Source organism: Neltuma alba, unplaced genomic scaffold (assembly GCF_004799145.2).
Source record: "Neltuma alba isolate B1F8T4 unplaced genomic scaffold, ASM479914v2 tig00012267_pilon, whole genome shotgun sequence".
Classification (NCBI taxonomy): Eukaryota; Viridiplantae; Streptophyta; class Magnoliopsida; order Fabales; family Fabaceae; genus Neltuma; species Neltuma alba.
The window spans coordinates 7,316-32,497 of NW_021636791.1; the positions used below are offsets into that span (position 1 = coordinate 7,316).

The window sequence follows — 25,182 nt, forward strand, 5'->3', positions numbered from 1 at the left end:
TAGACAATTGGCAACATACATATGTATATATTCACAACTGTAATCAGTCCATTTACATACGATGACCTTCACCCGAAGAAGCTGTCCGTCAGTGGACAGGCAGGGGAATCTCCGTTTGCAAGTGAGATTACACAATTTGCAACATACATACAAATATTTACAACTAAAAATAGTCCATTTGCATGCGGACTGATTCACCTGGAGAAGCTGTCCAAGTATGGTTTCTTATACCATTTGCAAGTGACATTAGACAATTGGCAACATACATATGTATATATTCACAACTGTAATCAGTCCATTTACATACGATGACCTTCACCCGAAGAAGCTGTCCGTCAGTGGACAGGCAGGGGAATCTCCGTTTGCAAGTGAGATTACACAATTTGCAACATACATACAAATATTTACAACTAAAAATAGTCCATTTGCATGCGGACTGATTCACCTGGAGAAGCTGTCCAAGTATGGTTTCTTATACCATTTGCAAGTGACATTAGACAATTGGCAACATACATATGTATATATTCACAACTGTAATCAGTCCATTTACATACGATGACCTTCACCCGAAGAAGCTGTCCGTTAGTGGACAGGCAGGGGAATCTCCGTTTGCAAGTGAGATTACACAATTTGCAACATACATACAAATATTTACAACTAAAAATAGTCCATTTGCATGCGGACTGATTCACCTGGAGAAGCTGTCCAAGTATGGTTTCTTATACCATTTGCAAGTGACATTAGACAATTGGCAACATACATATGTATATATTCACAACTGTAATCAGTCCATTTACATACGATGACCTTCACCCGAAGAAGCTGTCCGTTAGTGGACAGGCAGGGGAATCTCCGTTTGCAAGTGACATTACACAATTTGCAACATACATACAAATATTTACAACTAAAAATAGTCCATTCGCATGTGGACAGATTACAGCCTAACATATCCTGCGACAGCTATAGTCACCTACTGTCATGAAATTTTTCAACTATTGACACCACTATACAAAATATAATCGAACCCACCACCAAAAAATCAAAATGGGTTGTCATAGCTACTTCCCCAACAACTCAACAACTACATAGTGGGGCTCATTTATGTGCAAAAGTAGCTGTGTGTTGAACCAAAAAAATGAAAAGACCATTTTCAGCAACAAAGTCACCCAGGGTTCGGGTTAGTGCAAATCTTTCTAGTGTGACCAGCTTCACCACATCCTGAGCAATGATACGCTTTCTTCTGCTGGAATTGTGATTCAATCCTCCTACCTCTGGGTCTTCCAGCACGCCGAGTTGTCAATGGTGGTTGTAGGAAGATGGTGGACGAGTAATCTTCATATCGAAGGGAATCTGGCCTAGGGATGTCATGGGTCTCAACTGGAATCATGAGTCTGCCATAAATTTTCTTTTGGGCTGAGAGTAAAAAGCAATCCTCGACATATGCATATATATTACCATATACCTTCTTGATTGCAGCACACGCATGTGGGCAAGGTAGTCCTGACATTTGCCAACCTTTGCAGGTACATTCACGTAACACAAGATTTACCCGCACATCTAGGTTTCCCCATCTGACCCTAAAATTGTTCATTCCATAATTTTGCACATCCATTCTTTCTGATCTGGCCACATGATCCATCAACTTTTCCTCTATATTAGGTCCCACACCATTGCTCCAATTCGTCATGGCTTCTTTGCTGTGGTACATCTTGTTTGCCAATTTTTCCCTGTGCTCATGTATCAAGACAGCTATGTTGTGCTTCCTCTCACCAACAAGCCAAGCATTAAAGGATTCGGCTAGATTTGTTGTGATATTGTCCCACCTCTTGTAAGGAAATTTGCTTTGTGCCCAACGGTCAATGTCTCCATTTGTTTGAAGCCATTGTCCTAATTCTGGACAAAATGCCATTAGCTTTTCCATACTGCAATCAAAGTCTCTATCAAGTCTTGCGTATGCAATAGAATCAAGTAATTTTAGTGCAACTTCCTTTGTCTGTCCGCTGGTCCTCCTCTTTCCCCTGGTTTTCTTCAAAAACTCAGCACTGTAATTCTCCTTCACATGACGGTAGCAAAAAGCATGTCGATCTCCTCCAAACACGGCTTGCACTGCACCTTTTATTGAGTTGTGTCTATCCGATACTATTGTCACTTCTAATGAGCCCGTAATATCCTTTATGTTACCAAGAAACCATGCCCAGTCATCAAGCGTCTCACCTCCAACAATCGCATATGCAAGTGGGAATAATTCATTATCCGCGTCATACGCTTGTGCTCCCAATAACGTTCCTTTGTACGGACCACTCAAGTGGCATCCATCCACATATAATACAGGTCTGCCACCTTTCAAAAACCCTTCTACACAGCAACCGTATGCAATAAATACAGCTTGAAATCTATTATCTGATGATGCAACCCACTTTGCTACCGTTTCTGGATCACTTTCCTTCAGCCTTTCACATATCCAAGGGATTAGCATATAAGACTCCTGCGGACAACCATGAATTTTTTCCAATGCTTTCTCTTTCGCCCTATATGCTTGTTGGTAGTTGAGCCTCAACCCATACTCTCTTTCCAAATCCCGTCTAATGTCATTTGGAGCTTTGTGCATGCAAGAAATCAACTCATCTATTATGACTGCTGAAGCAAGTTTGCACCTCTTTCTCTGAGGGACAACTAAGTTGTCTTGTGCATAATGCAAGTGTTCATAGTTAAATCTTCTCACAACTAGGAATCCATTATTCTCACCTACACCATATGCTGAAATTTCCCAGGGACAACCCTCTACACAGCACTTCACAATCATCTTATGCCTATCATTCTTTACGTACCGGTAACCAAACTTGTGTGCAAGGCTATACTTATATAATGCCTCTCTAAAATGTTCAGCACTAACAAAGGTTTGCCCTCTTGACATCAACAAATCTGCCCACTTTGATGAATTCATCACCGCTATTGGGGTTGGCAACGTTTCCATACCTACACTTCCTATCAGTGTTGGCACATCTTGTACGGAAGATATGTTTATGTTGTCTGTGTCTAGATCCAATTCCATTGCACATACTGACATTCCACAAGGGCCAACCAAATCATCTAACCTGCATAAACAAATACAGCTATTCAGTATTACAGTTCAATTTATCAAAATTGGACATATTCTTTCTTATCCTACACACAATCTTAATAAAACCAGTTGAGAACAACTTACTCTTGTACACTGTCCAGCTGTGACACTTGTGTGAAGTCTTCCTCATTCTCACAAACATAAACATGGCCACTACTATTGTTGTACTCAATTACTTGTCCAACACCAATATCGTCAACAAGATCCAAGAATGTATCCCGGTCAAAGCTAACTGTGTACTTCATTTTATATTCACGAGTCCCTGGCCACACATCATGAGCTACCATGCATTGTAGTTCTTCATATGTCATCCCTTCTCTAATCAATCTTCCAGTAATGATGCCCCCTTCATAAATGAATTTCCCTTCTGAGGTCTTTACAAAGTGCCCTCTAACATGAAAGATGCAAAATACTTGTTTCCTACTACTGCTAGCCATTTATCCTCTGCTGCTGCACATCATTCAAGTATGACACAACGTACGTTTACATCAGCAATTTGACAATTGACAACAAGAATTAGTATTTTCACAACATTATATTGCTTTTTCTCGCACACAATCAGAATTACCAAATTTACCATCGTACTATGTATTTTCACCATTCCTCTGCGCGTCTACCTGTCATATAACCCATTCCAGGCCACACACCCATTTCCCTTTCTTTTTCGCCTACCTATGTTCCTTCAGCAGTGCATTATTCTCAATATGCACCCACTTTTGAAAACATCACAAACACCACATCTTTAACAACTTAAAACAGCATCAGCATGAATTTCTCAAACCATAAAACCGTAAGATTTGCAACTCACTCCCAACCTACATGCCCATGCACTTAAATACTCATTTCTTCCTCATTCACCCATCACAACCCACCTGTGCTAACCGAATCACACCAACAAAACCGAAATTTTAACAACAAAATCTTACCTCCCACGCCAACCTGACGCTACTTCCAGAGAACACGCAACACTGTAGGGCACACTTGCGACTTCTCTCTCTTGCACCAACTCTAGCTTGGAGTCCGAAAGACGGCGGAGGGACGGACCGCAAAAGTGAAGCTCCGCCACTGCGTTTTCTCAGCTCATGGTTGTCAGCTATCTCCCTTCCGCACCGGCGCGCTGCATGGGAGAGGCAGGAAATAACGCCATCTCCTCCCTTTCCGTCTTTCTTCCGTCTTTTACACCCGCTGATAATATGTCTCATTTTCGGAGGAAATAAGTCTTCATTAGGGGCAGTGGCGTCATTTCGCTTGTGGAATTAATATCAGATTGGCCCCTTGGTCCTGCAGTGAGATTTCAGAATGTTTTGGGGGCTCTTTGAAATTTTTTGTCTTCTGCGGTCCTACAGTGAAATTTTCCCTATTCGAATTGACAGGCCGAAGGCCTTATGAGGCCCTTTTTGAAGAAAACCCAAACTAATGTGGGGACTCGTAACAAAATCATTATCATTCTGTGATATAATATTCTGCTCCAAGGCATCCAAAACTTATATGCAGGCAATATATCCTAGTGTTGATCCATCCATGTCTTTTATCAGCTTAACTCTTTTTGTTTGCATATTTATGAACTCATCATTACGACTAAGCTACTGTTCATCATTGTATCGAGACATTCATGGATGACGATTACTGAATATTGAACAACAATCAAACATTTTCAACTAAAAGAAAGATAACTATAAAAGGCCAATAAGAAAGAGTTTGAGATGAATACCAGTAATTGGATTTGATTTTAGTATGAATAATAATTAGTGCACTCAATAAGCATAGACTTGTATGCATACTTCGAAATGAGACGAGAAAAATTGTTCAAACGCATGTGTGTTTGTGACCGTAAAAAAGGGAAAATCGTATTGCGATATATTTGTCATGGATTTTCGACACATTTAGGCCTTTGTGATTTGACTCTATGTGGATTGGTCTGTCACGAATGTTGTGGTTGCAAAGTAAAATCTGTCACGTTTTTATAATTAATTTTTGTCCATCACAGCTAATTTAATAGCAACACAAATGGTATAATGGGTTATAAATTTGGATCTTCATTCAATTCTCGTTACAGCGTGTGCTTATCCTGCGGCGAAATCTTAACAATCCAAAATTTGATCTAAATGGTATGAATTTAATTTTTAATTTGCAATTTGAGTGATAAAAGAAAGCAAATAAGTTGGGCCAGTTTGTTCAAAATCAAGAAAAAGGTGATTTTGATTGATTAAATACGTGGGAGTACGTAGCTGAAAGTTGTCATTTGGCCCAAAAAAATTAATCTACTTCTGACTTATTTTAATTAACTAATCAACCAAAATTATTTTTTAACTTAAAAAGAAATTTCGTAAGCTTAAAAATTAGAAATAATTAGTCAGCTTAATAAACATAGACTCGTATATATACTTTGAAATCAGGAAAAAAAATTTAAATACACAAAAATACATGTAGTTACATAATTTTATCCTAATATTTTTAGTGATACAATCTTATCCATAATTTTTTAAAAACAATTTTACCACTTAGTAATAACATTGTAACAAAAAATTAGGGTTAAAATTGCACTTTTACTCATATATATATATATATATTGACTATAAAAAGAAAAAGAAAATTCGGGAAACATTCGCAATAGAATTTGAGACAGATTTTTTATGGATTTGTGAGGCATTGAGGCCTTCACAATAGAGTTTGCATGGATTGGTTTATCATGACGTTCTGGTCGCCGGGGGGGGGGGGGACCTTATCATGACGTGGTTAAAATAAGGAAAAATTAATCTTCATGTCTTAAGTATAATTCAGTTCCAAAACTTTTGATTAGTTTAAAACTTAGTTCCTGAAATATAGATCGTTTATGTTTTTTTATCCTTTATATTAGTAACTCATTTCCAGTCAGCATTGAGTCATCCTAATTGGCCAAAACATTATGACTCAGCATCCACATCACATCATGAGTCAGCAGGAAAACAAAATCGAATGAGCTTGAATCGAATAAGTCATCCTAATTTGAGGCGGCTTGTTCCTCTCTGTTCTGCAATATGGTCGAGCAAAGCAGAGAAGGGAGACAACATGGGAAAGAGAATGGCAGAGATGAAGGAACGAGGAGAGTCGGGAGTTAAAGAAAGAGACAACTTTCTTGTTTTCTCAAAATAACTCGTTAAAATGGATCACAATTCAGGTGTGGACTTGTTTGCTCACATAATATATGTTTAATATGGATCGATTTGAGTCAGGAAGTCATGAAATTGCAGATCGAACAATTTTGATCGTAGATGGGGGTATTGAAATCTAAGCATTTTAGACCTTATTTCTTATCAATAATCAATGCTTATTGCTATATTAGACCTTTAGAACACTGCGTAAATGACACTATTTTCACAGACCGAAGCTTCAAATTGTCTATTAAAAAAAGCCGTTGCTTCTGTTCATTTTTTGGGGCCAAATTCCTTTGATTGAATCATTAAATCAAACCATACTTAAAGGAATGTTTGAAAAAAATTTTCGGGCCTTGAGATTGCATTTCACGAGTTTTTGGAAATCATCAATGGCGGATTCCATCCATTGTTGACGTGAGCTGAAGAAGAAGCAAGCGACTACGATCCCATTATGTGCTCTCCCCTCCGGGGTATGCTGAGTGATAATGTTTTTTGCCTACTAGGATGACCCAGTACTAACTTGGAAATGAATTATTGATGATAAAGGACAAAAATATAAATAATCAAATTTCAGGGCTGAGTTTAAAATGAATCGAAATTTTAACGTTTAAATTTTAAGTGAGTTAAAACTTTAAAAACTAAGTCATACTGAGTCATATTTAAGGGACTGAGTTTTCAATAAGTTAAAAGTTGAGGGATTAAAAAATTAATTTTTCTTTAGAATAAATACAAATAGTCAACGGACTTATAGTCATTTGTTTGCGCTTGATGAAATAAATTCAATACTTCCATAAGCTTACCAAATATACTTTAGAAATCGCTTCTACTTTCGTTTCTATAAAGAAACTTTCATACTACCAAATAGGGCATAAGATACATCTCCATAAATACACCCAAAAAAAAAAAAGCCAGAGTAAAAGCTAATAAAATAAAAGCCATACAATCAGAATAAATATATACGATAAAATTAATGATAATCTCGCACAAATGAGCAGTTTGCTTAACATTTCCATACACTACACAGACACAAGCATGACTATAAAATAATTTATACGTTACATGCAAAATTGTGCAGAAATTTCATTCTCAGGTATGTTGCTGTTACTGGGAATTAAGAAGGGTATGATGCTGTTACAGAGAATTAAGAAGTAATTATATAATACAAACAAATTGAAAGTGGGCCTATAATTGAAGTTAATGATCTAATCTAATAGAGACAAGTGAGCTAGTGACCCCCACCATTAGTGTCACACATAGGCTTGACTGTAATATTTTACCAGCCTGAGACTCCAATCCTGCAATCAGCAAACAAATTCCAGTAATGATTATAAATGATAATCCTTAAGCCCACCTATCGCTCCCCCCCCCCCCCAAAAAAAAAAAAAAAAAAAAAAACAGTGCATTTGCCTTTAGAAGATTCAGAAACTCGAACTTTAAAACAAAAACCACTTATGCAGAGGGGAAAAAAAGAAGAAGCAGATCTTAAGATGCTCTAAATAGAAGCAATCACTGACACCTGCTACTCTGTCTAGCACAGTTTTATGACTACTCTAATATCAATCCAACTGGCATTGAGCACCTTTAATTTAAGGAGGAGAAAATAATATGTAAAGGTTCACAACTTAAACCAACACTAATTGAGGATACAACTCTTATAATAGCTGCGTTTGCTAAGGTTACCACTTGAGCTTCTTAAAGTTCCGGCCTGTCTTGATGTTACATGTGTTTTTCATCTAGAAGTAGTAATAAATTTAAACTATACATACAGCATTTGAAAGATAACGCTGTAACTTCATGAATATGAGTGATAATTTTAGAAGCACCAATGGAAACTTAATTCTATGGTCCTCAAAAGAGATTTCGATTTTTTAGATTCTTAACTATCATTGATCTAAGTTATGGAAGTTTTAACCGTCATGTTCTCTTTTGAGAATACCATGGATGGAGCTACCTATCCATGATTGGAAGGGTCAATATGCAGAGCACATGACTACTAATAGGAGGAAAGCAAACAGAGTCATATCCTTTCACAAATATAGTGTTTGCTTCCCCAAGGTTTGGTCCAAAGTGACAGAGGGAGCCAGGCATGATGGAGCGAGATGGATCTGGATATGTGCCGCATGCACTTCATGAGCTGATATGCATGCAGCATACCAGATTGATAAAATAAAACGTGCATCAAATCCAGATCCCAGACAGATGGATCCATAGCTAAAATAACATACCCCAAGAAAACATTCAGATTGAAAACAACCCTGATATGAACGCAGTATTTAGGCCATATCGGATTGAAGAATTCATTTCAGAATATCCCATAAACAAAAAATGAAAATGAAAATATTGAAAAACAATAGGACAAAACAGAAAATCAGCCCACCTTGGTTTGGTCATCATTAAAAGACAGACGTACTTATAACGAGAATGTCATATTTATTTCACTCCCATGCCTTATGGTATTGGAAAACTGAGTACTATTTTCGTCAGTATGTCAGAGAAATACGTGATTCTTGTCTAAATTTGGAGATTAAATTCAACCAAGATGTAAAACAAAATGGCATGTTTTTGACCGAATCTAAGAGAATACCTAAAATGAACTCTTATCACCCATGTATAATATTTCTCAATGAATGCATCGAATAACTTCTTTTAGTTCTTAGATATCCCACAGATTATATATTTGTCTATTCTTGGGTATTTTAGAAAGTAAAGAAATAGAAGGAAACTCTCCGAATTCTTATGATATTTTATGCATATGAAAGAAGGGATTAAATAGAAAAGTCATAAGACCTGTAAGAGATTAGACCTGTAATGGTCAGATCTTCAGAAGAAAGTCATTACTAGGCATAAAGCCTTGAATGGAACTTAAGATCTTTGTTACCAAACTCCAACTATAAGAATAATTATTTCCCAAAACAAGAAACTGAGGTCAAGCAATCACGTAGAAAAGGAAATAAAAGAAAATAAGCCAATTAATTTACTTACTTGGATATACTGGAATGCTCTGCTGATTCCTGAAAAAGTTTTCTGGATCCACTGCTGTCTTAATCTTCACCAGCCTCTCAAAATTGTTATGGAAGTACTTGACCCCATAAACCTTCCCTTCTTCATAGCTAATCTTATCCAAATTGTTGATGCCGATATCAAGGTCCCTGTAATTAATGAATGCCCTCCATGGGTTCTTAGACACAAATGGTGTCATGTAACTGTATAGTCGTCTAATCTGAGTTGTGTAATACTTTTCTGCTTCATCTCCAGGCTCATACCAGTTTATTGAGTACTGAATTTTGTACAGATTCCCTACACGATGTGGGAAAGAAGTTGCATCAGATGAAATCTGATTCATTTTTCCTCCATAGGGATTGAAAGCAAACCCTGTTTTTTCCATTTCAATCATCTTGTTCCATATATATTCCAACCCATCTCTGGGAATTGGGGTCTGCACATAATCAGATTTCCTTTTGAGGAACCATGCTGAGTCAGGATTTCTATCGAGCATTTTATCCACTTTGGTGTCATTATCAAATCCAAACCACCATGTCATTGAATCAATCCAACTCATCTCAAGACAATCTTGCTTCTTCAAACCCAATACAGGAAATTCCTTCTCCAGCAGCTTCACAAGTTCATCAGCCCTCCCAAGAAATGAAGCCAGAACTGAAGCTCTGATGGTTTTCGTTTTAGAAGAGTCAGATTTCACAGTCACAGGCTGCAAGAGCAATCTCATGAAAAGCCTATCATCCGTATGAGGAGCAACTTGCTGCCATTGAACAACAAGACCAGTGGCATTCTCTTCCAAAGTCCTTTGAAACCTGACAACCGTAAGAATTTCTGGCACCTGAACCAACTTAACTGTGTATGACAGAATAACTCCAAAACTTGCTCCTCCACTGCCTCTTATAGCCCAAAAAAGATCCTCCCCCATTGATTTTCTGTTAAGAATTCTACCACTAACATCAACAATTTGAGCATCAATAATATGATCAACAGAAAGCCCATATTTTCTCAGCATATTGCCATACCTTCCTCCACTGAAATGACCACCAACACCTACAGTTGGACAAAGCCCAGAAGGAAACCCATGAACTTTACTTTTCTCCCGAATCTTATAGTACACTTCACCAAGCGTAGCACCAGCTTGAATCACCGCAATTTCATTCTGTATATCCACAGTGACACTTCGAAGATTGGAAAGGTCAACGAGGATGAAGGGTTCATCAGAGGTGTAAGAAATACCTTCGAAGTCATGGCCACCACTCCTTATTCTGAGTCGAATCGAGTTGTTTTTGGCGCAAATTACTGCAGCCTGAACATGGGATTCTTGCAAAGGGGTCAAAATAATGGAGGGTTTAGGAGTAGAGGAGGCATTGAACCTAGCATTACGAATGTAGGCTCGAAGTATAGAGGCGTGGTAGGGAGTGTTTTTGGTTTGAGCGAACGATAATTTTGATGATGCTTGGCCTATAAATGGGGAATCGGTGTCGTCAGCTGCGTCTTTTGATTCTTCCGAAGAGACTGCGAGTAATAAGCCATTGGGACTGAAACTGAGACTGATAACAAGGAGAAGATGACCATAGGTGGTAAAATCAGGTTTTCCCGTTGATTGTGTGGTTCATGTTTGAAAAATGCAATATTAAAATTGCACAAAATATATGGAATTTATGAGAAGGAAGATGCGCAGCACAAGTCATTCATTCCTAATTCCTTCCGTCAGATAATAAATGATATGATAACTGAGTAGAAGATTCTGGTTAAAAAAACAAAAAAAGTAGAAGATGACTGAATTTTCTAGTGAATTTAATCTGACTCCCGTAAAAGTTAGATTAAATAAAAATCAGATAGTATAATGTGATTTATATTTGGATTGGATTTTGTAAAAAAATCAGTTTGAGAAGCTGAAACTTATTTGAATAATAAATCAAAAAGTAAGTTTAAATACAAAATAACTTAAAAAGACATAAATTTTATTAAGTAATACATATATAATATTATATATATATAATGTGACCATTTTAAAAAAACATTGAAAATAAAATTATTTAAAATTAAAAAAATTTAATTTATTATTAGAAAGAAATTAAAAAAAAACTAAAATACTTAATTAAATATATTTAATGGATATATATATATATATATATATGTTTAAAGCTAGGGAGATGTGGTCCCACGCCTATGTTCGATTTTGTCTCGATTTTTTTACCCACAAGTGAAAGAAAATACATGTAAGAAAGCGTCAGGGTAGGTAATATTCTAGCGGTATTATTGAATGCACTGCCAACTGAAAAAAAAAAAAGAAAAAAAAAAAAGGCAACTCCAACAACCTTACTACGAAATCTATTTGAAAAAAAAAGTCACATCTCCAAAACATGGGTTCAAACACTTTTTTTCCCCACACCTTTAGCTTTTTTAGTTGAGATACACGATTGGGCTCCCAATCGGCATCCCAAAGACCCAAACACACCGTGAGACTCCACTTTTTCTTCTCCCGTTTTCCGTCCAAAGAAATCAATAATCAATAGTGTCTTCAAAATCCTGTTCCAGGCCGTTTACTTAAAATGCATCTCCACACAGAAAAATTCTTAAGTGAAGCAGGTGTGCCACGTAAATCATGGTCTGATGAATACAAAACTGACAAGTACAGTTCATGGGTTCCACTACTACTCCCTTCTTTTTGCCTCCGTATGACTGTATCCCGCTCTCCTTCTCTCTCTCCTTTCTGCTTTTTTCACTATTGACAATCCTTCTTTTCCATTCTCTCCTTTCAACATGTTTAATTTACATTCATCTAGTCAATTTATTTTCTCTGTACCCAAAAATAAGATTTTTATGAATAATAAAATCATATTATTATACATATAAGAGCTTATTTAATTTTTAATTTGGTCCTAAATATAAGATTTTAATTCATTTTGTTTTTCATTTTTATCCATTTTTTCAAGGTAGTCTTTGTAGTAGTTGCACATATTAAATATTTCATCAAATAACACTTGATTAGTAAGGATGTTTTTTAGAAGACAATACCTATTTATTACAAATAACTAACTTAACTAATTTTCTTAATATACTCAAATTAGTCAGTTAACTCTTATATTAAAAACAGGAGGTAGTAATAAATCTATATATAGTACAAAGGCATATGAGTGGTACAAATTTTAAAATTTACATATTTAATAAAATTTTATTATTCATAAAATTTTGTCTTAGGTTAATAATATATAAGATATATGACTTTATTCTCTCTCATATGATCTCAATATTATTATACACAATATATTATCTAATATATATGAGAAATATATAGTATGTATTTATGTGTATGTATTTAAAAAATAATTTGGCCTACCCCACACAACGCGAACAATTGAAAAATAAAACAAGTACTTAAATAGTTTATTTTGATCATCCTTTTCTCATATGAGCAGGTCATTTCTCAGTGGAGGGAAAAATTGAAGAAGATGAATGCAAGCAGAGAGCGAAAACCATGGTTTGGACATGTGTGACGTGTGAGGAAAGCTGAAAGGGGAGGGAGTTGAGTGAGGAGAAGAGAGCGGGGCGCATGGAAAAAGGAAAGAGAGCAATAGTGGGACCCATGGGCTGTAATTTGTCATTTTTACATTGGTCCGACCATATGTTACGTGGCACTCCAAGTTCACCTAAGAAGTGCTCCTCCACACAACTTGGCGCGAAAAAAATGCATCTCTACCCTTATTTTAGTGTTCATGGCCGAGGGCACAATATTTACAATTAAATAATTATGAAAATTGAAAAACCATGAGTTTTTGAGAATCCTATAAAAAAATTTTAAATTACTAAATACTAAGAAATTTTTACAAAAATATATTTTTATTCAAAAGTTAAGTGTTGTTAAAACTTGTTAAAGTGTAAGAACTGATTTGGATTCAGTAATTTCAATTTTTTTTTAATTCTCCCTTTTTCCTTTCTAATGGGCACGTTTTATATTGTTTTTCCACAATAGAATTTTATAGTAAAAAATTACTTACAAATAATTATATATTTAATAATATTTCTTATCATTTATTTAAAATAGAAAAATAAAGTTAAAAATAAAAATTGGCTAAATATACATTTATTATTTTAATTTTATACAATGTTTCAATTTAGTCCCTTAACTTTAAAAATCATATATTTAGTCTTTTAACCCTAAAATTAGTAGGCTTAGATTATGATTTTTTATAACAATCAAAATTGTTTTAAAAATTAAATTTAATATATTAGGATTTGAGAACATTTTATCAATATTTAAGATCTTAATGTTATCATTTTTTTTTAACAATTTTAGAGTTAAAGGCCTAAAAGTATACTTTTTAAAGTTAAAAAACCAAATTAAAACTCTCTATAAAATTAAAAAACTAAATATATACTTTAGCTATAAAAATTTCCCAAGAGTATAATAAATAATAAATTTTTTTATCTTTTAAACAAAACTTCTAAGAATAGTGATTAATTTAAAAAATAATCTTTAATGACGAGTCTAAAGCCACATGTCCTTGCTCCTATCGTATTGAGTGGAGCAATTAGCCAGTCATGACGCTGGACAATAATGTTGGGTTAATGATGGCTTACATCCAGTCATGTATAGCTGGGAATACGGGCCAACCCGCGGGTTGCGGGCCAGCCCGCCACAACCCGCGGGTTATGCGGTGCGGGCTGGAGCAGCCCGCATTTTGGCGGGCTGGAAAAGTCCCAACCCTAACCCGTCACAGCGGGTTGGCGGGCCAGCCCGCCAGCCCGCCATCTTTTTTTTTTTTTTAATTCTCAATTTTTAAATCTTATTTTTATTTAATTTTTTAAACTAATAAATGGTGATCTAAAATTTCAAAAGTAATCACAAGTATAAATTATTTTTAACCACATTTAAAATAGTCAATATAAATATAAAACAATATATTACAAATATTTTACATGATTAACATTCAACATTAACTTATCAAGTGATGAATTTTATAATTTTTTTATACAAATGTCATGTTTGATACAAAACACTATCTCTTAATAAATTAGAAGTGCATTTATCTAACTTTTTTAAAAGTTCATTCACCATATTTTTCTAAAATACTTTTTTTCTATAATAAATATTATCTTATATTTGATTGTAGTTATTAAATTTTTGCTACAAATATGGTATGCTTATTTTAAAAAATATTTGTTGTTTACATATGTATTATGTAACATGAAAATTGAGATGTAAATGATAGAAGAAAAATTTCAAATATAATAATATATTATTTATATGAAAACAAATTTTTTTTTAAAAAAAAAGGTGGCGGGTTAGGCGGGCCAACCCGCCAACCCGCGGGCTAGCCCGCCACAGCCCGCGGGCTATGCGGTGCGGGCTAGAGCAGCCCGCATTTTGACGGGTTGGCAAAATGCCAACCCTAACCCGCTCTTTTATGGCGGGTTGGCGGGCTGGCCCGCGGGCCCCAACCCATATTCCCGGCTCTACAGTCATGACGCTGAACAATAATGTGGGGTTGATGATTTAAACGCAGCCAAGCAATATAATTATTGTTTATATATTAACTATTAATTATGAAATATAATTATATTTACTCAATTTTGATAATATAAAATTATAACTTTATATATAAAATATTTTATAAAATTTGAACAAATAACTTGAATAAAATAAGGATAAAAATTGTTCATGAAAAAATTTCTCCTCTCAAAACAAACAAAGTAACATTAAAATTCTTTCATTATATAAAAATCCTCTCTCTCTCCTTTCTTTTCTTCCCTCCATTAAAATATCTTCATTTCCCTCCCTCCTTAAACCAAACACACCCAATATATGGAACCTATTTCCATTCTAAGCCCTATCTAATGAGCACCAAGTGCTCATCAGGCCAATACGTACCATTTTAATTAGGTTCCATTCATTTAGTACCTGTTTGGATCATGGTGGCAATTCTTTATAAGCACGTTTCACGTAAGTCGAGATAAAATTCTTATCACATACTTACTTTGTATTCCGTAAATTATTATTGAAAAGCTACTTATAAGCTGTTCCAAATAGGCTCTTAATCGCCCTTGTCCTTTTTGTTGGGCTCTTTAAAAAAATTTTGTCTCAAAGTTAACCCAGGTTGGATGATATTAGACGCGCTAGAGGCCCTTTTTTTTTTTTTCAGGGGAGGGAAGCTCTAGGTTTTTGCTTACTAACTCCAATATTTAATATAAGAACTAGTTATAGATTAAATTTATTTTTAAATATGAGATTTTAATCTATTTTGTTTCTTAAATTTATAATATTTTCTTTAAAATATTCTTATATTGATTATAAGGGGCTCCCACCAAAAGATAGTTCCGATGCACATAATTAAAGAAAACAAGTTAGAAAAGTCAACACATACTTGTTACAATTAACCAACTTAACTAATCTTTTTAATCTCTCCAAATTAGTTATTTAGCTCTTATATCAAGGACTTGATGTAGTTTTTTTTTTAATAATTACTACTTTCTATTAATATAAGAGCTACATAATTAATTTGTGAATATTAAAAAAAATTAATTAAGATAATTATTTGTATTAAATGAGTATTTCTTTCTTAAAATATTTTTGTTAATCATGTGTATTGGAATGAAAATCCTTTTAGCATGTTCAATCACCATATGGACAACCTTGTAAAAAATATATATATATGAGAAATAAAGTTAATTGATATCTTATATTTATAATCAAATTGAATATTTAATTAGTTCTTATATTTGGGACCGGTGGTAGTATTATATTGGAATTAATATTTGAAGAATAACCATATTAAAAATTTTTTTGCATGTCACCAAAGATTATCATGTATTCAATGGCCAGGATTTCTCCCTTAACTATTAGAACGCTGCGTTTCGGTGATGAGCATATGGTGCTCATCACCCGCTTAGAAGGGAAACTGGATCCTCCAATATATACTTTGCCGTACCAGTACCACTATAAATAATTTGGATGTTCACTTTTTCCCTTTTTTTTGGCCATTCAGCATCAATATATCTCTTTTTTAATTAAAAGACAATTTTATTCGTGATAAGTAAAAAGATTACATATAAAAAGTCGGCTAATCATGCATAATTAATTTGAGCAAAGTTCAAATAAACCATAAGAAAAGGCTAGGCCACCACTAAAACTAAGACAATAAATCGCAAAGGAAACTGAAAAATAAAGGAACTTAATAAACAAAAAAAAAAAAAAAAAAAAGCATGCAACACAGGATTCTACCAATCGAGACCCAGGATTGCGCAAAGTCGAATCAGAAATGCAATGGTAAGGAATTAATGAACTCCTCGCTCTTATCGAACAAACCAGAAACAATTCCTTACGTACAAGCTCCCGTATAGGAGTTAAACGTCAAAGGCAGAGAAGGTCTTCAAGAAGAAGATAGTCGCTACAATCCCAGTCACAAGAGAAAGCAGTTTGAAATAGCAGCCCAAGACAAAGCGTTGCTGAAGAAAGAAGGTTGACAGCATGCAATCAGTAACTAAACTCTAACGCTTCTCCAGAGCATGAATGTTGCAAAAGGAAGGAACAACACAAGCATGAAGGAAGGCGATAGACCACATGCAAGGCTAGCATAAGTGCAATTTGAAAGACCATTTAGGCCCCGAAACTCTCGAACGAGAAAGAGTTTGCTATTGGGAGAAGAGCTCAAAAGCAAAGAAACTAACACTAAGGTCGGAAGCTGCTGAGGCATAACACTGCCCATTTTATGCTTGCATGAGCCCCATGAAATCATATCTCTATGAGGCAAATCTTTTGACAGAAGATTCGCAAAAACCCAGCGATTCAAGATCCTTAATTACTAGTACCTTCGCATCCGAGCTGCAAGAATGGCGCCTCTACGACGTTTACCACACCCCTTCCTCATCTTACATGACCATCAGAAAAATACCGAGATGAGCACATATAACCATTCAGACCTTCAAATGCATCGTTAAGGGTCAACACTTCATCTCCAGTCATGGTGCTATATATGCTTCATGTCCCTGAATGCAAGTGATTTGGTGATAAGGAGCAACTGCCATCTCCACTTATATTTATATACTCCTTGACTAATAAGCATGAAACGAGGTCCAAGGAGTCGTGCTTCATAATGGCCTTTTGCTACGCATTGTATATTGTGAAAAAGCAAATGCAATTCCAGTAAGTAGAGAACTCGTCATGGCGAGAAGATCAGGCTTTTTCAGACTGAGAATGGCAATTAGAGAAGCTATGTGAGTGCCATCTTAGACCCTCATATTTGGCGCACTTCGAACAAGGAAGAGTAGGCTTTATTACAAAACATTTGTGCTTCATTGTTGTCCTCATGTCGACCAAAGAACCAGCAATCGCATGGAGAGATGGCTTTGGGTTGACAGATCATGCCACTAACATAACAGCTAAAGGGTTGGATTTCGCATATGGGCTTGAAGAAGAATTATCAACCCAAATAAGAAGCCTTATATCCTTCTATAAATCCACCGACCATTAGCATACGTGATGTGACTTGATTTAGGGCCACAACTTTAAGATGGAAAGATTTGATCATGCATTGACTTGCCAGTTAACGTTCCCCTTCGTAGCCGAATCACACCACAGCCTTTGCTGTCCTCAAAAGGAACAGACAAGGGAAGCAATTCACCTGATCGCAGCTGGATATTGAGAAAATGAGGAAAAGAAAACTTAATTAGAATGGCAGCTTTGATTCTTAATTTGCCATAAGAGAACATTGACGAATATCATCAAACTCTATTAAAAAAAAAAAAAAAACCAAACAAGCAAGAAATTTCCTTTGCCACCGCCATCGTGTAGAAGTCAATAGGAAGGCCTAAAATCTGTATCCAAACATGCATATAAGAAAAAGATAATCTGGTAATAGGCATGTCAGGCTTCCATTCATAAATAGCAAGAGTTAAACCCTGTAATATCCCAGATAAGGACCTAAGATGAAAGAACAGTCCTTAGAATCACGAAAATGCAGAACAAAATAGTTTTGTTGCTGCTGGATAATTGGAACTGCATCCTTAATACGCCAATGCCCATTAATGAGTGCTTGGATCTTCGGAAAACATGAACAGACCGGTGACTAACAACTCTAGTGAACATTTAGTGTCTTTGGCAATACTCTAGTTATGTTTAGTACGAAGTATTGAAGATGAGAGATAAGGATTGGGATTGAAAACATATGTTAAAAGGATGCTTAGTATGATTAATTTCTTATAACATGAGATTAGACAATCCCATATAGATAGGATTGGAGAATATCACCTCCTCTCGTGGCATTCCCCAATCTCACATATATGGATTTGTCTAATACCAAATATCATATTTACTCATGCTAAACACTCTTTTAATATAATTTTGCACTTTCAGTCTCAATCCTTATCCTTCATTTTTAATACTTCGTACCAAACGGCACCTAAATGGGTTTTCTCACAAGGCAGAAGTAACATCTTTCAAGAGAAAGGAACAAATTAAAGACTCTCCCCCAAATGCTTTCTGTGTGCTTTAGAACCCCACTAACTTGATTAAACAACTCAAAGCAAAAACCAGCAAGAATGAAACATCACCGATATGCATAATTACAGAGATGAAGAAACGATGATTTGTAGCAGAGATTGATACCGTTAGTCGCTAGCTAGCAATGATGAAGCATATGGCACCGCCTTCAAAGAGTATTTTCTCTCCACCGCCTTTCAGAGAGGCCCCCCGTCATGAATTTTGGCATCACTATATCATATGTTCATCTGCTTTGTTGTATTACCTCTGATTTTTTTTATACAAGAGTTAGATAACTAGAGATTGAAGAAATTAATTAAATTTGTTATTTGTAATAAATATATGTTGATTTTTCTAAATTACCCTATTTAATTATATACTCCTCCGGTCCTTAATATAAGACCCATTTAATTAATTTGATTAGATTAAGGAAGTTAGATAAGTTAGTTAATTATAAGAAATGTGACACGTTTTTCCTAAAATAACATAATCATCTTTCTTAATACCCCTCTTCCTCTTCTACTTGATTATGGTTGAGGGAGTATTCATAATGGTAATTTAGAGAAAATTGATAAATATGATAAATGAATCTTATATTTAGGACCCAAAACTAACTCAACAATTGGGTCTTATATTAAGGACCGGAGGAGTATCTTGAAACTACCTCTTGGTGAAAATCTTTACAATCAATAAAGACCAAACTCAATCTCAACTAGCTCTTATATTTAGGATCGGAAGTAATGTAAAATACAACATGATTCTACCCATGCAACTTGACCTTCAAAACACACACAAGCATTCACATGTAGAAGCACGGGGTTTGGACTGATTATACATAATTCATTATCTAATTTTTTTTGGGTTACCAAATATTTTTTAAAAGTATTTGTTTCATTTTTTTTGTTTTAAGTAAAGTTTTAATGAGACATATCATTTAGTCATAGATATCCAAAAACGTATCATAAATATTCTAATATTTTTTTAATTATGCATAACCTCCCAACTATTTGAAGTAAAAGCCCTAGTTGTGGCTTTCTGGATCCGTCCATTGGCTATTCACTCTCGCCTTTCATTCATGAATCGAGGTTATTAAATTAAAAACTTTACATCAGTGATTACTGTAATTTAAGATACATGAATACTGGAAAACGGATATTCTTTATTTAATGTAGATATACATTGTATCCCTCAACTTAATCGTTAATGATTTTAGGCATATACATAGAGATTTAGCTCACAACAATTAATGTACACACATTTATTTTGGATTTTTGATAATTGATAAATATCTTAGTATGAAATTAGTTTAACTATAATAATTTCATTTCCACTTCTTCACTATATAAATAGCTAGACTTATAATTTTGAAATTAATTGTATCATTTAACTTATACTTTCTTTTCAAATTGATGTTTAAATTTCCATATTATTTCTTCAATTTGTTTCTTGGACCAACTTGAAACTAATTGTAAAGATTATTTGTCTATTTTAATTCCTTATTTTTATTAACTCCTTTTTTTTTTTAAAGGTTGTGGTAGAATGTCCTGCACTTCAATTCTCTCAACTATGTTTTTAGCCACCAAATGCATACAAGATTTTGGCCGTTAACAAAGAGTGTGACAAAAAAATTTTACACTTTGCATGCGTTTTGTTCAATAAATTTGAATTTAAAGTTTCTTAATAACCATTTTTTGGAATTTTACTTTATATGGAATTTGCTTGGCGGGCCCATTGGCGCATTTGTTTCATGATTTAACTTTGAATCAAGAAATAATGATAGTCATTTGAATTAGTATATAATTAAGATATTTTTGGAACTAAATTAATAATAAGAACATGTTCAAGGATGAACTTCCCGATAGTGTTTCAAAAGAACTATCAAACTCATTTGACCAAAGATAGATAGTGCGCTTGTATTGTAATATTTAATCTGGAATGGAGCTCTCAAGAAACAAGCATAAAATGGAAGACTTATACTTTTATAGGTATGAGAGAAACCTTTTGCTACTAACCTCGCTTTGTATATTTTTATTGTTCCATCAGCCTCATACTTTAATGTGAACATCCATTTACATCCTATTGCCTTCTTTCCTTTCAGTAATGCTACTTCTTCCTAGCTTGGAGATTCAAGAGCTTCTTCAATACGAGTTGGGATCTTTATGATGTTGAGGTTGCTAGTGAAAGCCATGTACCAAGGAGAAAGGGCTTTGTAGGATATGTGCTTCTCAATAGGATATTGTGTGCAGCTCCATGGTTTCTTTCTCAATGCCATAGGGAGATCTAATTTAGATTCAGATTTAGCTCCACTTGTACTTCCTGCCTGATCATCATTAACAACAACATTAAATCCCTCAGTTTTAGGACCAGTCATTTATTCAGATTCATAGGGTGCTTCAAAAAATGTTGGCGTGGTTATATGTTTATTTTTTCTCTTGTAAACCTTATCAAAGTTCTTTTGTTTTTGTTTTTGTTTCTACCTTCATTTTGTTTCTCCTCCTCATTTTGTTTCTTCAAAGAATGAATAAAGGTTCATATTCAATATATGGGTTGGGATTGCCTGTATCTTTGGAAGAAACTAAATCATTTTCAGAGGACTTCAGTCCTTCGTAATTCTCCCCCTGGATTGAAGGTTGGGAGTAAAAAGGGTCAGACTCATTGAACATGATATCACAGCTAATATATAGGTATTTAGTGAGAGGGTTATAGCATTTATACCCTTTGTGGGAAGCTGAATATCCTAAAAAGATATATTTAACAGCTTGAGGGTCAAGTTTACCTTGATGATGGAGGTGAACAAAAACAGAGCATCCAAACACTTTAAGTGGTAGATTATTTTCAAGATAGAGAACGTAGTAAGCTTTATGGAGCACTTCAAGAGCAGTTTTAAAGGAAAGAAGTTTACTAGGCATTCTATTTATGTGAAAGGTTGCAGTGAGAATGGCATCACCCCAATAGAACTCGGGAACATTAGTGGTGAACAAAAGAGCACTGACAATTTCAAGGATATGTCGGTTCTTTCGTTCTGCAATCCTATTTTGTTGGGGTGTGTGAGGGCACAAGCTTTTGTGAATAATTCCATTTGCTTGGAAAAATTAAGTAAAATTGTGGTTCATAAATTTGGTGCCATTGTCAGTATGAAAATTTTTGATAGAAGTATTAAATTGGTTTTTACTCATATGGTAAAAAGTCATAAGAACAGAGTAAGCTTCAGTTTTATCTTTAAGTAAATAAGTCCAGTAAACCCAAGTGTAATCATTAATGAATATCATAAACCGTTTATGATTAGTGTGATTGGTAATATGACTAGGACTTCATAAATCACTATGAATAGTAATGAAAGATGTAGAGGGTTGGTAAATAGTGTTAGTGGTAGTCTCACCCAAGAGAGGGTGAATTGCGTGAGTTATAAAAATTTAAACGTATTGAAACAGTGAAATAAATAGAAACAGAGAGCTTTGAGTTAGAAGGATTTCACCGCAGAGCAAAGACACAGGATTTATACTAGTTCGGTCCAAACCACTTGACCTACGTCCTGTCCTCAGAACACCTCTGAGATTTTCACTATGATCCAAGATTAAACGGGCTCTTGGCGCCTCAGTACAGTAATTGATTTCGTCAATCACTCCCCTTTACTACCCGTTAGGTTACAATCCCTCTCAAGAGTCCACACTCTTGAGTTACTCTCAAAAAATGAGTAAAGAGGGTGTATCTGTCTCTCTCACAGAGTAAATGAATATTAAACACTGAAACTCAATGAAAACAGAGTATTGAATGCAACAGTAAATATTTCAGCAAAGGGTAGCTCGTATATTCAATTATCATTCAATGCTTCTTTGCGCCTTTTATGTTGGAGAAGTTTAATAACCGTTAGACTGAGAGCTTCTAGCCGTTAGGAGTTTGGTTGCGTGTTTTCCCAGTTGCAACGGTGTTCACCATTAGTGCTTCTGACATGGTAGGTTACACGCTACTAAATAACCGTTGAGTTTGCTTCATATTCTGTAACAATACTTCAATCTAATAAGTTTTTCTTTCAGGATGAAACTCATGAAGATAATTGATCAAGTGATAGTAATGAACATTCATGTGGCAGTTGGAAAGGGAATCAATTAGTTACTAGATGCATTAAACATGAACTGAATATCTTTGATCGAAGTCATGATCGATGACTGGTTGATCGATCAAGTTATCAATTAATCAAAGTGAAAGATTTTGAAACAGATAACTATATTTATCGATCAAGTTATGGATTAACTGATGATCTATCAAGTGATCAATAAATGAACAAGAATGACTTCAAAAAGATTATGCAGAAAAGGGTTTAAGATCACCTATTGCTTTGAATCCCTTAAAATAGAGAATTAAGATTATCCTGAAGGCTGAGAAAAGCTTGAAGAGTAATTTTCAACAGATTTTGAGAATCACTGTAACTGGTTGATGTTAACTGAAAAGAGTCAATGATCGATCAAGTAATTGAAAACTGTTTGATCGATTATGTTATCGATAAAGCCAAGTGGGAGAAAATAGAATTTCAAGGAACAATGATCGAATACTTTATCGATAAAACAAATGATAGAAAAACTGATCGATAAAAGATCAAGAAAAGTATTTCACGATGAAAACACAGATAGTATAATTTTTCAAGTAGTTGATCGATTAAGGATTAATGATCAAGTTATCGATAAAATAATGTTTAAAAGACTTATTTCACAAAACTAGAAGAGTTTGATCGGTCATTTCATCGATAATTAAATGATCGATGAAGTGATCAAATATAAACTTAAAACTGATTAGTGCAATGAGAAGGTGATGATCGATCATTTGATCGATAAACCACTGATCGATAAAGTGATCGATAAAGAACTTGTTGACACACTTGAACATATCGATAAATAGGTAAGTTATGATGTAATGACAGAACAAGTTATCGATAAACTTTTGATTGATAAAGTGATCGATAAATGGTGATTAAGACTAAATACAACGTGAGTAGGAAGCTTTACCATTTATCTGTCTTCTCATCAATAACATATTTATTGATCATGTGATCAATAAAAACTTAACAAAGTTGTGTCCTATTATTTGTTAGTTGTTCGATCATTAGATTATCGATCAATTGATCAATAATTTTCTGCATACTTCTGTACAAAATAGTGTTAACAATGATCGATCAATTGATCTATCAACACATGCAATTTGAATTATCTATCAAGTTATCGATTAACATTTCTGCTAAGTTACTTGTTTACATAATAATTTTATTTGTCATGTGATCGATAAACCCTTGATCGATCAGGTGATCGATCAACTTACTAAAACACAGATTGCTCAATTTATTATCATCAAAACCCTTAAATCTAACATTCTCCCCCTTTTTGATGATGAAAAAACATAAGTGTGAAATTACTCATATTGCATCAGATAAAATGTAAAATATATTAGGAATTCAACAGAAGCTCACAGATAATAGTATTCATTAGTAAATGTCAAAAATTGTCAAAAAAACACAACTGATATCATTTAAGTACTGTCAGAATTCAAATTGCATGTGTAACAGAATTACATGAAAACATAAGAGAAATAGCAGAAAATCATAAAGCACATAAGAACAACTAAACAGATTCCTTCTCCCCCTTTTTGTCAGCATCAGAAGGTGGGGAAGAAATAGAGATAGTAGGCAACGTAATGGAAATAGGAAGAGGGGAAAGCTGAGAAATTTGTGAGAGGGTTTGAGAAAGAGGTGGAAGAGTGAGAGAAGGAGCAGGTTGAGGAATATTGATAATGGCTAAAGTGGATGGAGTGGGAGAGGATGTGACAGGGATAGAAGAAGAAGCAGGAGTGGGAGAGGTAGAGATAGGTGAGGAAGATGGTTTAGGAACAGAATGAGGAGGAGATGGTGGATGAGATAAGAGATCCTCAAAGCTGAAGGAGGTGCTTGGTGCAGAGAAATTGGTGCAGAGAGAGGCTACCGTCCCTTTTAAGTCTCTGATCTCCCTTTCAACATAGTCAAACCTCTGAGAGACCTCTTTTTCCAGGACTACCATGGCTTGATGATGAAGATCCAAAATCTTGGAAAGCCCATCAAATTTCCTGTATGAAATTTTCCCATAGTCTTTGGCCGTGGCATACACTCTCCTCTCAAATTCTTGAAGTTTTGCTTGGAACATCTCCCTGATTGATCTCTCCATAAACGAAGGTCCAAAGGTGTGAGAGGGAGCTGCAGTGGATTCTGCCTCATCCTGGGGTCTAAAGGTGCTAACAGCTGGTTGCTTCCCTTTATCTTGCTAAGCTAGCTTTTGAGAGGGTCTAAGAGGCACAGAGATTTTCATCTTGTTCAGTTAATTTATTCCAAAAGAGGGTACCTTCACTTTGATCTCTCTAGGTTCCATAGGTGCAATATTGTTCACTTGAAGTAATATAGGTAGCTAACTGAGGATCAGGGATAGGAGTTG

The 25,182-nt window shown here is 34.9% G+C and overlaps 2 protein-coding genes across 2 annotated transcripts; both read right to left on the reverse strand.

Annotated features, from left to right (window-relative positions):
- Positions 1-1,162: 1,162 nt before the first annotated feature.
- Positions 1,163-3,558, reverse strand: LOC114725743 (uncharacterized). The gene is made up of 3 exons (XM_028912308.1): positions 3,206-3,558; positions 1,506-3,095; positions 1,163-1,391 (listed from the first exon to the last, which is right to left on the reverse strand). The coding sequence occupies exons 1-3, from the start codon at positions 3,556-3,558 to the stop codon at positions 1,163-1,165; spliced, it is 2,172 nt and encodes a 723-aa protein (XP_028768141.1).
- A 3,891-nt stretch (positions 3,559-7,449) lies between these two features.
- On the reverse strand, positions 7,450-17,218 carry LOC114725744 (berberine bridge enzyme-like 21). Its single transcript, XM_028912309.1, has 3 exons — positions 17,148-17,218; positions 9,238-10,802; positions 7,450-7,550 (listed from the first exon to the last, which is right to left on the reverse strand). Exons 1-3 carry the CDS (start codon positions 17,216-17,218, stop codon positions 7,450-7,452), a joined length of 1,737 nt encoding a protein of 578 aa, XP_028768142.1.
- Between the last annotated feature and the right edge of the window lie 7,964 nt (positions 17,219-25,182).